Source organism: Trichosurus vulpecula, chromosome 7 (genome assembly GCF_011100635.1).
Source record: "Trichosurus vulpecula isolate mTriVul1 chromosome 7, mTriVul1.pri, whole genome shotgun sequence".
Taxonomy (NCBI): domain Eukaryota; kingdom Metazoa; phylum Chordata; class Mammalia; order Diprotodontia; family Phalangeridae; genus Trichosurus; species Trichosurus vulpecula.
The window spans coordinates 43,708,083-43,722,569 of record NC_050579.1 but is presented as its reverse complement, the minus strand read 5'-3'; the positions used below and the strand labels follow the sequence as shown (position 1 = coordinate 43,722,569).

The following is a 14,487-nucleotide window of genomic DNA, read 5'->3' as shown; positions in this document are numbered from 1 at the left end:
TTTCTTGTAAAGCCGTTAGCTTCCATTTGCTCCATTCTCATTTTTAAGGAATTATTTTCTTCCATGAGCTTTTGGACCTCCTTTTCCATTTGGCCAATTCTACTTTTTAAGCATTCTTTTCCCCATCGGCTTTTGGGACCCCTTTTACCATTTGGCCTTGTCTGTTTTTTAAGGTGTTATTTTCTCCCATGTTTGTATGGCTCCTTTACCAAGCTGTTGATTGATTTTTCATTGTTTTCTTGCATTGCTCTCATTTAGCTTCCCAATTTTTCTTCTAGCTCTCTCACCTGATATTCAAAATCCTTTTTGAGCTCTTCCATGACCCGAGACTAATTCATATTTTTTTTTTTTTTTTTTTAGCTCTGAAAAATTTATTGAGTTTCCAGCAGCTCCAAGTTGGTCTGGAAACATTAGGCAGCTTCTTCCTTTGCGACTCGGTCTTTTTTGAGTGGTCCCATGAAAGCTTTCTTCTCTTCCACAGTCTGGAACCGACCGTGGCCAAATTTGGAGGTGGTGTCAATAAATTTCAGGTCAATCTTCTCCAGGGCGCGACGTTTGGTCTGTACCAGCAGAGACTTTCGCAGGGTGAGGACACGCTTCTTGGTCCCGACAACACAGCCTTTTAGCATGATAAAGTCATTGGTCACCTCACCATAGTGGACAAAGCCTCCCAGAGGGTTGATGCTCTTGTCAGAAAGATCATAATCAGTGGAGGCATTGTTCTTGATCAGCTTGCCATCCTTTATCTGGTAGCCCTGGCCAATCTTGTAGATCTTTTTGTTGATCTCGGTGCGATGGTGGTAGCCCTTCTGACCGGCTCGAGCCACAGAGAAGGCTACACGGGCCGGATGCCAAGCTCCAATACATGCCACCTTACGCAGTCCTCGGTGGGTTTTTCGGGGAAGTTTCTTTGTGTGCCAGCGGCTGGTGACACCTTTGTAACCCTTGCCCTTGGTCACTCCAATGACATCAATCATCTCATCCTGCCCAAACACAGTGGACACTGGCACCTGCTGCTCCAGCTTCTCGCGGGCCCAGTCAAGTTTCTCAGCCACACTGCCGCCATTCACCTGGATCTCCATCAGGTGAGACTTTTTCTGCCTCAGAGGGAGCAGCCGCATCTGGGTGTGGGCAATGACGCGGATCACCTGGCAGTACTTCTTCATGCTGTTGAAGTCTTTCTCCAACTGCTTTTTGCCATCATCATCCTGCCACTTTTTGCAGTACTTGGTGAAGGCCTTCTTCTTGGACTTATGCCAGTTCTTATAGAACCGCCTCTTACACTCATCACTGATGTGCTCAGCAAAGATGGTTTTGAAGCTCCGCAGGCCTCGTGGGGTTTGCACGTAGCCCACAATGCCTACAATGACCATGGGGGGCGTTTCCACGATGGTGACGGCCTCAACCACTTCCTTTTTGTTGACCTTTGAGCCAGGCCTGTCCACCTCTCCAACGATGTGGGTCATGCCTGCCTTATATCCCAGAAAGGCCGTCAGGTGGATGGGTTTGGTGGGGTCATCTTTAGGGAAGCTCTTCACCTTTCCCCGGTGCCTGCTGCTTCTCTTCCGGGGCAGGAAGCCCAGAGACCCATGCCTGGGAGCAGAGAACTTCCTGTGGGACATGACACCACAGCACACGCCACCGCCGCCAAAGCGAGGAAGAGCTAATTCATATTTTTTAAGGCTTTTGATGTAGGAGCTTTGTCTTTGTTGTCTTCTTCTGAGCATGTGTTTTGATTTTCCTTGTCACCATAGTAACTTTCAATTGTCAGAGGTTTTCCCTCATTGTTTACTCATTTTCCCAGCCTATTAGGTGACTTTTAACTGTTTATTAAAGTAGCACTCTGCTTCCAGGGTAGAGGGTGCACTGTCCCAAGCTTCAGGGATTTTGTGCAGCTGTTTTCAGAGATACTTCTAGAGACCTGTAAATTTTCAGTTATTCCAAGGTGGTATGAACTGAGGAGAGGTGTTTACTCCTCTCCTGCCTGGGGCTCTGGTCTGTAAACAACTACAAGCATTCTTTTTTTTTTTGCCCTGAAACTGTGAGGAGGGTCCCCCCTTCACTGTGGCCACAAGCTTTGTTATGCTAGTGCTACTCCTCAACCTGGAACTGTGACCCAGATCTGAGTATGGGCAAAACAACAGAGTCCTGCCTCAGTGCTAGGAAAAAAGGTCCCTGTAATCTCCTTTCAACGAGTTCTTCGATGCTCTTACCGTCTGTGGGCTGAGAACTCCAGAAGCAGCTTCTGCCACTGCCACTGCTGATTCAGTCACTCCCAAGCTCTGCTTCTGGTTTGCTGAGGCTGGGGCAGTGCTGGCACAGCCTGTGCTGGACTGTATTCTTCTCTCACCCTGGTGCAATAGACCTTTCCTGCCAACCTTCCAAATTGTCTTGGGTTGGGAATTCATCTCACTCTGTCTTTTTGTGGATTCTGCTGGTCTAGAATTTGTTTAGAGTTATTTTAAAAGGTATTTGGAGGTGTTTGGGGGAGAGCTCAGGCAGGTCCCTGCCTTTACTCTGCCATCATGGCTCTGCCTCCCTATCCTAATTCCTCTAGACCTAGGAGCACTAGCGTGGCAAAGCTTGTGGCCACAGTGAAGTGGGGGGGGGGCCTCCTCAGGCAAAAAAAAAGAATGCTTGTAGTTGTTTACAGACCAGAGCCCCAGGCAGGAGAGGAGTAAACTCCTCTCCTCAGTTCATACCACCTTGGAATAACTGAAAATTTACAGCTCCCCAGAAGTATCTCTGAAAACAGCTGAACAAAATCCCTGAAGGTTGGGACAGTGCACCCTCTACCCTGGAAGCAGAGTGCTACTTTAACAAAGAGTTAAAAGTCATCTAATAGGCTGGGAAAATGAACAAACAATGGGGGAAAACCTCTGACAATTGAAAGTTACTATGGTGACAAGGAAAATCAAAACACACACTCAGAAGAAGACAATAAAGACAAAGCCCCTACATCAAAATCCTTTGACATTGTTGTGGGTAAAATTGTTGGCGCTGCAATAGACCCTTACCACAATCCCCAAACCAAATCCATAAATTTAGGAACCAAAAAGGGTTTATTGAGTTCAACAGCAAAGGAGACTAACTTGCAGGGTGGAGACTCTCTAAAGGAACAAAAGGATAAAGTTTACATAAGTTTCCTTTTAGGCAGGAGGTGATTTGGATATAGGGTACCTCAGGATTGGACAGGTGTTAAAATTAATTATCTGAAATAGAAGCAACTGAGGCACAAAGTTTCCAAGTAATTATTTAATAGTAGTGGTTGACAGGTTACCATTAAGTCAGGTCAACTAGTCCCTCAGTAATTAGTAACAAAGGAGTGATTTACAGAGCTTATTTTTATAACAGAAAAGAGAAATCAAAAATTGTAGCAATCTTAATTCCACTGGACAAGGCAGGTTATTTGACTATTTTAACCCTCCCAGGCTTTCTTAGCCCAAATCCATACTGTTGGCAGTATTGTGAGTGTGGATATGTTGTCATAATGAGGAATTTCTAGGATGGGAAAATTATTAAATCTGATATTCCATTGGATTAGGGCCTATGTCTATCAACCTGTTTGTCAAAGTGGGATTGCCCTAGCAATCTCTGCCTTGAAGCTGTAGAAAAGCGGGGTGAGGGGTGGGATCTTAAGACTGAGAAAAAGGAACTTAACCTTTAGTTAACTTTTCCACCAAGACTGGAAAAAGGAGCTTGTGGTTAACCTACCAGTCAACTCCTATTTTCTAGCTGTCAGAAAAGGAAACTTAACTTTAGAAGATTATATTATTTAACTTATACTTAATCTTTAGTTTAAGAAAAAAGGGAACTTAGAATCAGTAAGCTAGGAATCAATCCTCCTTTCAACAGCTGCCAGAAAGAGGAATTTAGCCTTTGAAAGAAGCCTTATAATCCTGTGATTATTTTATTCCTACAAAGATAAATCTTATCTAAATAATCTGTTTCTAAATTTTCATTGATCTGTCTATTCAACAAATCTATAGGGAACCTAGACCCAAGAAAGCATCTATGCTAGTTTGGCTTAGCTTTTAGATCTAGCTTTTCCTAAAGAAAGGAGTTTAATCCTATAATAAAACTATAATTAAATAAAACCATAATTAAATGTAAATCCTAACTGATTTACAGATGATTACTTCTTACAGGGCTGTTGCTAGGGGTATCAACAGAAAAGGCTCTTCTTCAGGTTATTGTTTCAACAATTTGGCTAGCAGCTGCTGTGGGGGTGTAAAACCAACAACAACCAGCTCACAGAATGCTGCCAGCCCAGGTTCTTTTGATCTGCTTTGCTAAGGAAAGCAAAGTTAAGGGGTTAACAATCTTACTTTAATCCAGTATACAAATATCATTCACTTAGTTCAGGGGAAAAAGCCAGGACCCTGAACTTCAGAGCAAATACAAACAAATTACAAACATATATTTATGAACAGACCAGATACAATTCATAGCTACCAAGGAACCATCAGTATCTGAGTTCAGCCAGGAGCTCAACAAGGCTGGCTCAGAGTCATGTGCCATCCTGCTGTGGCTCAGAGCTCTGAAAAAAGAAAGCCAATCTCTGGTTTTATTTATGTTGTTCAGGGTCAAAGGTGAGTCACACATGCAACTCACCCACATGACCTAAAATCATCACAAAAATTCAACTTAAACCCACATGGTCTAAAAGCCTCTGATGTCACAAACATGTCACTCAAACCCATGTAAACTAGGCTTTCCCTTGAGGCAAGGGGGTCATCAAGGACTCCTAATTTAATCACGGAAACAAAGGCCAAACTCTCCCAGGGCACTTGGTTGAATAAGTGCTAAGAGCCCATCTTGATCGCCAATACAGTTATCTATCTTTCATTAACTCACTCTAATAGATAGGACCACCCTTGCTGTTTTAGCAATAAGGAAGGTCACGGGGGTGTGGGAGAGAGCTGCCATACAAACAGCGTTGGGCAAGATAGAGGAACTGCAGACAAAATGGACTTGCGTTAGTTTTGTCTGCTTTTTCTCTGCTACTACGCTGTTGATCACTCTCTCCTCCTTGATAGTCTGTTTTCTCTAGGTTTTTGATACACCACTCTCTTCTGGTTCTTGTCCTACCTATTTGACCACTCCTCAGCGTCCTCTGTTGGAGCTTATTCTAGATTACCCCCTCTAATCATGGGTGTCCCTAAAGATCCTGTCCTGTGCTCTCTTTCCTCCCCCTCTTCACTTCACTTGGTGATCTCATCTGCTCCTGTGGATTTGATTACTATCTCTTTGCTGATGATTCTCAAACCTACATTTCCTGTCCCATTCTCTTTGCTGACCTACAATCTCTCATCTCCAACTGCCTTTCAGACATCTCAAACTGGAGATCCAGTAGACATCTTAAACTGAACATGACCCAAATTTCACTCATTATCTTCCCTCCCTGACCCCAACAAATATTTTCCCTTTCTAAACTTTGCTGTTACTCTTGAAGGCAACACCAACCTTCTGGTTCCTCAGGCTCACAACCTAGGAGTCATGCTGAATTTCTCTCTATCTCCCCCCCCATATTTAATCTCTGGCTAAGGGCTGTCAATTGTACCATTGCAATATCCTTGGTATAATCCCCCTTTTCTCTTCTGATGCTTCCACCACTCTAGTGCTGGCCCTCATCAACTCACACCTGAACTACTGTAATAGCCTACTGGTGGATCTTCCTTGCCTCATTTCTCTCCCTGCTCCAATTTATCCTCAATTCAGCAACTAAAGTGATTCAATTTAGTGACACTGGCCTCCTGGCTGTTCCAGGAACAACACATTTTATCTCTTGGCTCTACGTGCTCTCTCTGACTGGGCCCCATGCCTACAACACAATCCCTCCTCCACACCACCTACTAAGCTCCTAGCTTCCTTTAAATCCCAACTAAAATCCCTTCTTTTACTGAATGCCTTCCTCTCCTCCCCTCTTAGTTCTAGTGCCTTCCCTCTGTCAATTATTTCCTGTTTATTCTGTATATAGGTTGCTCTGTATGTATTTATTTGTGTGTTATCTCCTCCATTAGACTGTAAGTTCCTTGAGGGCAGGGATTGCCTTTTGCCTCTTTTTTTTGTATCCACAGAGCTAAGCACAGTATCTAATGATTAATAAATGTTTATTTATCTATTGATTAAAATGATTTCAATTGATTTTATAGAATGAATGGACTAATTCACAGCTCCACTAACAGTGAACTACTGTGCAAGGCTTTCCATAAGCCCTTTAATGTCGACTTTTTACATCTTTTACAATTTAATGTCTATGAGATTATACATGAGTTGTTTTTAATTTTCACTTCTGTTAAAACAATGATTTTAAATATCTACGTTTGTTGATTGTTTACCTTTCTTCTCTTAAAAACTATTTGTTCATATCCTCTGGCCCAATCACCATTACCTAAGAATGACTGTCTTAACAGTTTTATGACAACTCCATATAGATTTTTGATGTTGGACTTTTTTTTAGAGATGTGTGATACAAATATTTTTCTCCAATTCATTTCCTACCTTAGCTGTGTTGATTTTGTTCATGTAAAAGCTTTAAAATAGCGTGTAATTGAAATTATATGTGTTATCTTTTATGTTCTCCTCTAACTCTTGTGTGGTTAATAAATCCAAAGATGAGAAAGATGTTGTCCTGTAATTTCATTGTCCTTTAATTTTTATGTTGGTATTATATTTATTATTTATCCATTTGAATATAGTGTGACACATGATGCAAGATGCTAATTTAAGGGGATTTTCAACAAAACTGCTTTTTACTTTTTGTAGTAGTTCTTCTTTAATCAAGAGCCCTCTTTCATATTTTGTTTTTGTAGGTTTGTGGAAGACTAGGCTGCTGAATGTGCTGATCTCTAGGACTTTCTTGTCTAATTTATTTCATTCTAATCTATTTTTCTTTTATAAAGTAGTACAAAATAGACTTGATTATTATTATTGCTTTATAATATAATTTGAAATCTAATGATGCTAGATCCCATTTATTTGATACTTTTCCCCATCATTGATCTTGACATTTTTGACTTCTTGTTACTTTATGTGAATTTTACCTAATTTTACCTAAGCTTGATTTGAATAGCACTAAACCTTTAATCAAAATTGCTATTTTTATTACACTGGGGCAGGGTATCCATGAATTTTGAATACCTGTCCAATTATCAAGGTTTTTGCCATTATAAACTTTGATTTATTTAATCATGTGTATATATAAGACCTGTCTGTATCTTTGGAGGTTAAATCTTAGATATTTAATGCACTTTAACTTATTTCAAAGGGAATTTCTCTTTATATATTTCTTTTTTAATATTTATTTGTAATATTCAGAAATGATTTTAATTTTTTTTTATCTTGAACACTCAAAAGATGAACATTTATAGATAGGCAGACGAACAGGCAGATAGGTAGGTAGGTAGGTAGAGGATTTATACTTATTTAATTTGCTCCAGGCACTGTTATAAGCATTAAGTCAATGGTTCTCAAAACATGATCTGGGGACTCCTGTGTATTTTGACTATGATTTCTTTGTGCTTGAACTCTCATTCTGGTTGTTTGCAACGCCTTTTTTTTCTGTAGCAGAGGACCTCTGGATTTTGACTGTTATATTCTAAGGCTTTTATTTGGGAGGGAGGAGGTTCTTTCAGGAGGTCATCATAAATTCTATTTTTACTTTATTTTCTAGTTCTAATAGAATTGGGTAGTATTCATTTATGATTTTTTGAAATATAGTGGCCAGGCTTTTTTATATTATGGTTAACATGAAGCATAATAATTCTTTATTTATCTTCCCTTGACTCATTTTCCAGGCCAACTATTTATGAGAGTGGATACTTTACATTTGCTTTTGTTTTTCAATTTTCAATTTTGTTCTGATATTTTCTGCTCTCTCACGGGGTTATTGATTTTTGCTTGGAAATTTAGCAAATTTCCAAGGAGTCCATTACTTAGGTAAGGTCTGCCACATTCTCTTCTAAACTATTTATGCTCCTTCATTTTAGAATTTTTATTTCATTCTTTTAATCTCTTGTTTCATTCCTTCTAGGTATTCATTTGGTCCTTGCAGAAAATTTATTCCCCCCTTTGAATTTCTGCTTGCAATTGTTAGTAAATTACATTCTATTTTTGGGTTAGATTATTGAATATCTTTGGTTCTGTTATAATTCTTACGAGTTCTTCTTATGTTTACTCATCACTCCAGGCTTAGTTCCTGAATTGGATATTTGCACCAAGTTCAAGCTCTGCATCCTTCTGTGCTTTTGAGGTAGAGTCATTGACCCTGCTTGATCTCCTTTTGCATCATCTGCTTTCCTGCACTGACTTCTGTCTCTTGGGTTTGGGCCACCTTTGATCTTTGAGGTTCAGAGGAATAAATTTCCAGCATCTTCCATGATATCTCAGGAGAGAGACATAGGAGGGACATAGGAGCTCTTGTGGGGTTTCTTTTCTGAGCACTGCTGCTACAACAGATATGCCACAATGGTCACTATTATTCCCAGTGGATTCCAGGGTCAATGCTGTGGGCTTTTGACAACCTTGAGGCTTATTTAGAGGACACCCTCCTTCCTGACTCTCTATCTCTTGGTTCACAGCTTTAGAGATGATCAATACCATCAATACCTTTTGTCTATCTATGATGCTCTGGGAGGCTACTAGTTGATTTGCCTATGCTGGCCCTGGCTTTTCTGATAAGCTTCAGGTTGACTTTTTGTGTAGTTCTAGAGTGAAAAAGTTACTTTAGTTGCTCATTGTATTTCTTGATCATTACTTGGTCTGTCATGGTTTTTAGGTTTTTGCCACAGTAGATGAGGGAGTTTGGCTGATGACCTCTATTCAGGTAGTCATCTAATTTTCAAAAATTGTAATAATTTTTGTGGAGTTGTGCATATGTACCTACCTACCTACATACATACACACATAAATACAGCTTTTATAAAGTGCTCACTGTGTACCAGGCATATTGATTTAATTTATATTATGTTATTTTTCTTATTATCTAAAGTTATTAACTGTTTTAATCAGGTTTTCATTGCTTTACCGGGGTTTTCTAAGTAAAGCATTGTATATAATTGGTCTCCCATGTGTTTTGTTCACTCCGTGGCAAATTAAGTAATTCTAAAGTATGTTGGGGCAGCTAGGTGGTACAGCAGATAGGGTGCTAGACCTCCTGGCCCTAGCTGTGTGACCCTTGTTTAACCTTGTTTGCCTCAGTTTCCTCATCTATAAAATGAGCTGGAAAAGCAAATGACAAACCAATCTGATATCTTTGCCAAGAAAACCCCAAATGAGGTCACAAAGAGTCAGATACGAATCAAATAACTGAATAACTACTACAACAAAGGCATCTTGAACCCATTTATCAGCCCAACAATCCTTCTTTTGGGCAAAACTATGGGTTGCATTCTAGCCTCAACAATAGTAATAATGGTGATGATGATGATGATGATGATAACTCATATCTACCTAGTGCTAGTCTAGAGTTTATAAAATGCCTAACATTTGTAATTCGATTTAATCTACAACACAACAATATATTACTATCCCTATATTTGTAAGTTTGTACATATATGCATGTGTCTTCGCCATTGGAGAATGAATTTCTTACAGGCAAGATTCTGTTTTGCCTTTATCTCTTTATCCCCAATGCCTAACAGTGCCTAGCATACAGCATGTGCTTAATATCTGCTTGTTGATTGATAGATAAAGAAACTGAAGGTCCAAGAGTAGTAACCTTCCCAAAGTCACACCGCTGACCCAAGCAGAGCTAAGACTTAAACCCAGGGCTCCAACCCCCCAATATTGACATTACACGGGATTCTTTTCTGAGCATCAGGCTGTCTCCCTAGAACTTTTGAGATGAGTTTCTCTAGAAACCTTGCATCCTTATGATGCTTCCCTTTTCCTGCTTTTTCACAGGCTGTGGCATGGACTGCTCCAATTTCAACATCTTCTTTTAGGTTTTGGTGTTATGAGATTTCCTGCCATATTTATTTTGACCTTCAGCTTCATCAAGAGCAAATGCTATTGAGGACAGATATAAATCTGTCCTGAGACAGTGGACAAGAAAATATTTGCTGATGACTTCTAGTGTGTGTGCTTTCTGACATTAAAGGGTATCCCACCTTGAATCAAAAATAAACCAATCCATTAATCAACCCACAAATATTTACAGGTCAACTCTTTCAAGTCAGATCCAATGGGGATACCTAGGCTCCCAGATACTTCTTTCTATTATACTTTCTTAGGGACCAGAAACTACAGTCCTAGTTTAGGGGTTGACCCACCCTGAGTCAGGTCTCTGAGCTTCACAAAGACAAGTTGAGGCAGGCATATGTCAGTTAAATCCAGTCTCCACCCAATGTGGGATTGGTTCCCTCCTTCTATTGATTACAGAAGCTCAGTTACCTGGAGGAGGCATTTCAGAAACAAGGCTATGAGTGGCAGGCAGGCTAGGCTTCTATTTTGTGGATAGAGGTGAAGGGAGTTGTCTTTGGGTAGTAAAACAAATAGAGATTCTGTGATCCTGCTCCCCACCATGAGGTATCCAAAAATGCCCCAGCCTCTGATCTACGTCCATACAGAAGTTATGACAGTGGAATGTGTTATATTAATAATAGACACCTGCTTCTTCACCCCTCCCACCTCCAACTTGGAAAAAAAGACCTGTCTATTAACTTTACATCCAAATGCTCAAAGCGTTTTTATGAAGTGACTGGTAGGCGGAGGGGCAGAGCAGTTTTTCTTTAGGGGAAAGAAGTAGGATTAGACTGTCAACTAAGAATCTAGTTTGGGGAGATTACAAGCATAATAACAGTAGAAGACATCTGATTCCAAGATCAAATGAAGAATTTTGTCAAACAGAATAGGAAAATACATATTTTTTTTAAAAAGCAGAAAAAACTTTACTATTTATTTTCATTTATTTTGATGTGTTCTTTTTTTTCTTATTTTCTGTAACACCATGGGCTCTAGAGCTGGAAGAGACCTTAGAAATCAGGAAGTAAAAGTCTCACACATTCATTTTATGATTGAGGAAACTGTGTAAATAACTTGTCCAAGGTGACATAACTAATAAGTAGCAGAGTCAGGATTTGAATACAAGTCCTCTGAAAAATCCAAATCCATTGCTTTTTCCATGGCAACACATAGTTCACCAATGTATAGGGCGTAGGATGTGCAACGGACTTGGAAGCAAGAGAATCTTTGTTCAAATCTTTTATCAGATGCTTCCTCATTTTGTGATATCAGGCAAACCACTTGGCCATTCTGTGCATCGATGTTCTCACATGTAAAATGAAGGGAATTAATTCATTATTTCAGTAAAAAAATGCAACTTTAACAATGGGATTGGTTGAAAAACATTCCAAATACAATAAGTATTTCTTTGAAAAGGACATAGTAATAACATTTTAAAAATCAAGTCGAATTCAAATACGATGTAATTTTGTAGAAAATAAGCTCAACTGTTCTTAATTTTAAGATAAAATGGATAAGAAAAATGCAATGTATACTGCATATGTATGTATTCATAATCACAGCTGTTTTCTAGTATCAACACAACAATCTAATCCATTCCTTTTTAAAAAAAATTTCAGAGGCATTACTGAGGCAATATTTCAGAGATTATCTTAAATGGGAAATTTCCAAACAAGAGAGATCATCATAATAATAATTGTTGGCATTTATATTGTGTTTTAATATTTGCCAGACACATATGTTATCTCATTTGAACTTTATAACAACTCAATGAAATGTGTATTTGACCCAATTTGACAGATCGTATCATTTTGTTATCTTTGAACATTGCCTTGTCAATCATTAAATTGTCACAGAATGCCAGAAACAGAATTTGTAGCCCAGAACATGTAGCAATGTTTGGGTGCTCGATAAACACTTGTTGATCGATTGCTATAAGGAAAGACTTGCCAACAATTCAAGCTATTCATAAATGGAATGGGCATGTAATGATTGGGCTGCAATGGTTTCTTCCTCACTGAAGGATATCAACAAAAGGCTGGATGACCCCTTTGGGGCTAATGTGAGGGATTACCATTTAAGGACAGGTTAGACTAGATGATCTCTGAGATCTCTTCCAGTTCTGAGGTTCTGTGATTCCATGATATAATGAATGTTCCCAGGATGGGTCTTTGGGTAGTCACATAATCTCACAGTTAGAAAAAGACCTCAGAATAGTAGAACTGGAGTAGAATTCCCTCTATAGCATCCCTGCTCCTTCTACTTCTTGAAGATCTCCCAGCAACAGGAAATATACTCCCCCATTTTCCTCTGTAGTAATCCATTCTCCTTTTGGATAGCTATAATACAATATAATATGATGTGATATGACATAAGATAACATAATATATATAATTGCACCTAACTCCCATAGTTTTTATGAGGATCAGATAAGCTAACATACGCAAAGTACTTTGTAAGCGTTAAAATACTAACTAAAAGCTAGCTATTTTCAATGATAAATTTTCGAAAGTGATCATGCTTCTCCCATATCTCTTTTCCCCAGGGCTCTCACCTTTAAATCAATAAGTATTTATTAAGCTCCTACTATGTGTCACACACTGTGCTAAGTGCTGGAGATACAAAGAAAGACAGTCCTAGCTCTCAAGTAGCTCATAATCTAATGGGGGAAAACAACATGCCAACAACATGTAAAAAGATGTACGGTTATATTCTGTTGTGAATAGTGAATCCTGTGAAGTGGTTGCATGTATTGAATTCATACCAGTTGAAGTTATAATTATGTAAAATATGTAATTGGCTCTAGGCCAATGAAAATATGCAGTGAGAATTCAAATAATGGAACTGTTTCACAGAATTTTGTATTGGAACTAATCAGGAACTGGCTGTATATAGGATAAATTGGGAATAATTTCAGAAGGAAGGTACTAAGGGTGAAAGAAAGGGAAGAAGCATTGATATAGTTCCTACTAAGTGTCAGGCATTGAACTCTGCAAATATTGGCTCCTTTGTTCCTCAAAACAATCCTGTAGGGGCGGCTAGGTGCTCAGTGAGTAGAGCACCAAGGCCCTGGAGTCAAGAGGACCTGAGTTCAAAATCCAGCCTCAGACACTTGACACACTCGCTAGCTGTGTGACCTTGGGCAAGTCACTTAACCCCAATTACCCTGCCTTCTTCCCTCAAAAGAAAAAAAAACAATCCTGTAAAATAGGTGGTTATTATCCCCATTTTACAGTTAAGAAAACTGACCACTGCACCATTTCATTGCACCACTAAGATTAAGGAAGACACAGAAAGGCTTTTTGCAGAAGGAGAGACATTAGTTGAGACTTGAGAAAATCCAGGAAAATTACAAGGTCAAGAGAGAGAATGTTTCAATCATAGAGGACAGCCAGTGAAAATGCCCAAAGTAAAGAGATGGAGAGTCTTGTGTGAGAAATAATCTTACCCCAGGGTGTACAAAACACCTCAAAGGAAGCCTGAAAGAGTTCTTTTCACAGTCTAATCCAGTGTTCACTTTATTTCATTAGTTTGTGACACACCTGTAAATTTATCAATGTGCTCCTTTACTCCAAGTCAAGCCAGCCATATCTCTCACTTCTACTGATAAATATACACAGGTGTATACATGAGACAGCTGGATAGTACAATGGATAAAGCGCTGAGCCTGGAGTCAGGAAGACCTGAATTCAAGTTCAGTCTCAGACAATTACTACCTGTGTCACCCTGAGCAAGTCACTTAACCTGTGTTTGCCTCAGTTTCCTCAACTGTAAAATGTGGATAATAGTAGTGCTTACTTTCCAGAGTTGTTGTGAGGATCAAATGACATAATATTTTTAAAGCACTTAGCACATTGTCTGGCACATAGTAGGTGCTTAATAAATGCTTATTTCCTTTTTATGTGGGCACACATAAAACCTTCTGTCTACTCTCCCCCCCAAATAATTTTTCTTCCTTTCCCCAAAACAATCACAATCATCACCAATCCCTTGTTAAAGTTTAACAAAGGAAAGTGATAAATCCTAGGGTGTCTTGATACATCAATAATATCCTTACAATCTACTGCTATGTCATGATTCATGTATCATTCCTCTTGAGTTCTAACATCTGAATATACCTGTAGCGGTAATGTGACAAAGAGAGTTAAATTGACAGATAGACATAGGAACTTCTCTCCACTAGAATGTAAACTCCTTGAGGGCAGGGACTGTTGTTGTTTTTTTCTCTTTGTATCCCTATGAATTGCATATAGTAGGTGTGTAATAAATGTTTGAATTGAACAAATGCAAAAAATTGTGGAAAGATGGAAGAATGAGAAACTAAGCCTGGAGGGAGGAGGTAAGACAGGAAAAGACCAAATTATTCAAAATAGAAACTGGGAGAAAGGAGTTTGGGGAAATTAAACTAATTCAGTTCTTATGGACCAGATTAGTTGAGAGAGATTTCCATTAGGGGAGTGGAGGAGGAGAATATCCTGGGCAACCCATATTGAAAGAAAATACTTTGTCTTCCCCAGTATC

The 14,487-nt window shown here is 39.2% G+C and overlaps 1 protein-coding gene across 1 annotated transcript; it reads right to left on the bottom strand.

Annotated features, from left to right (window-relative positions):
- Positions 1-362: 362 nt before the first annotated feature.
- LOC118858668 (60S ribosomal protein L3-like) lies at positions 363-1,658 on the bottom strand. The gene has a single exon (XM_036769256.1). It carries the CDS (start codon positions 1,620-1,622, stop codon positions 411-413), a length of 1,212 nt encoding a protein of 403 aa, XP_036625151.1. The 5' UTR covers positions 1,623-1,658; the 3' UTR covers positions 363-410.
- Between the last annotated feature and the right edge of the window lie 12,829 nt (positions 1,659-14,487).

What these genes read in the sequence shown, in the direction of transcription:
- LOC118858668 (XM_036769256.1), bottom strand. Translation starts at nt 1,622, where the DNA reads ATGTCCCACAGGAAGTTCTCTGCTCCCAGGCATGGGTCTCTGGGCTTC.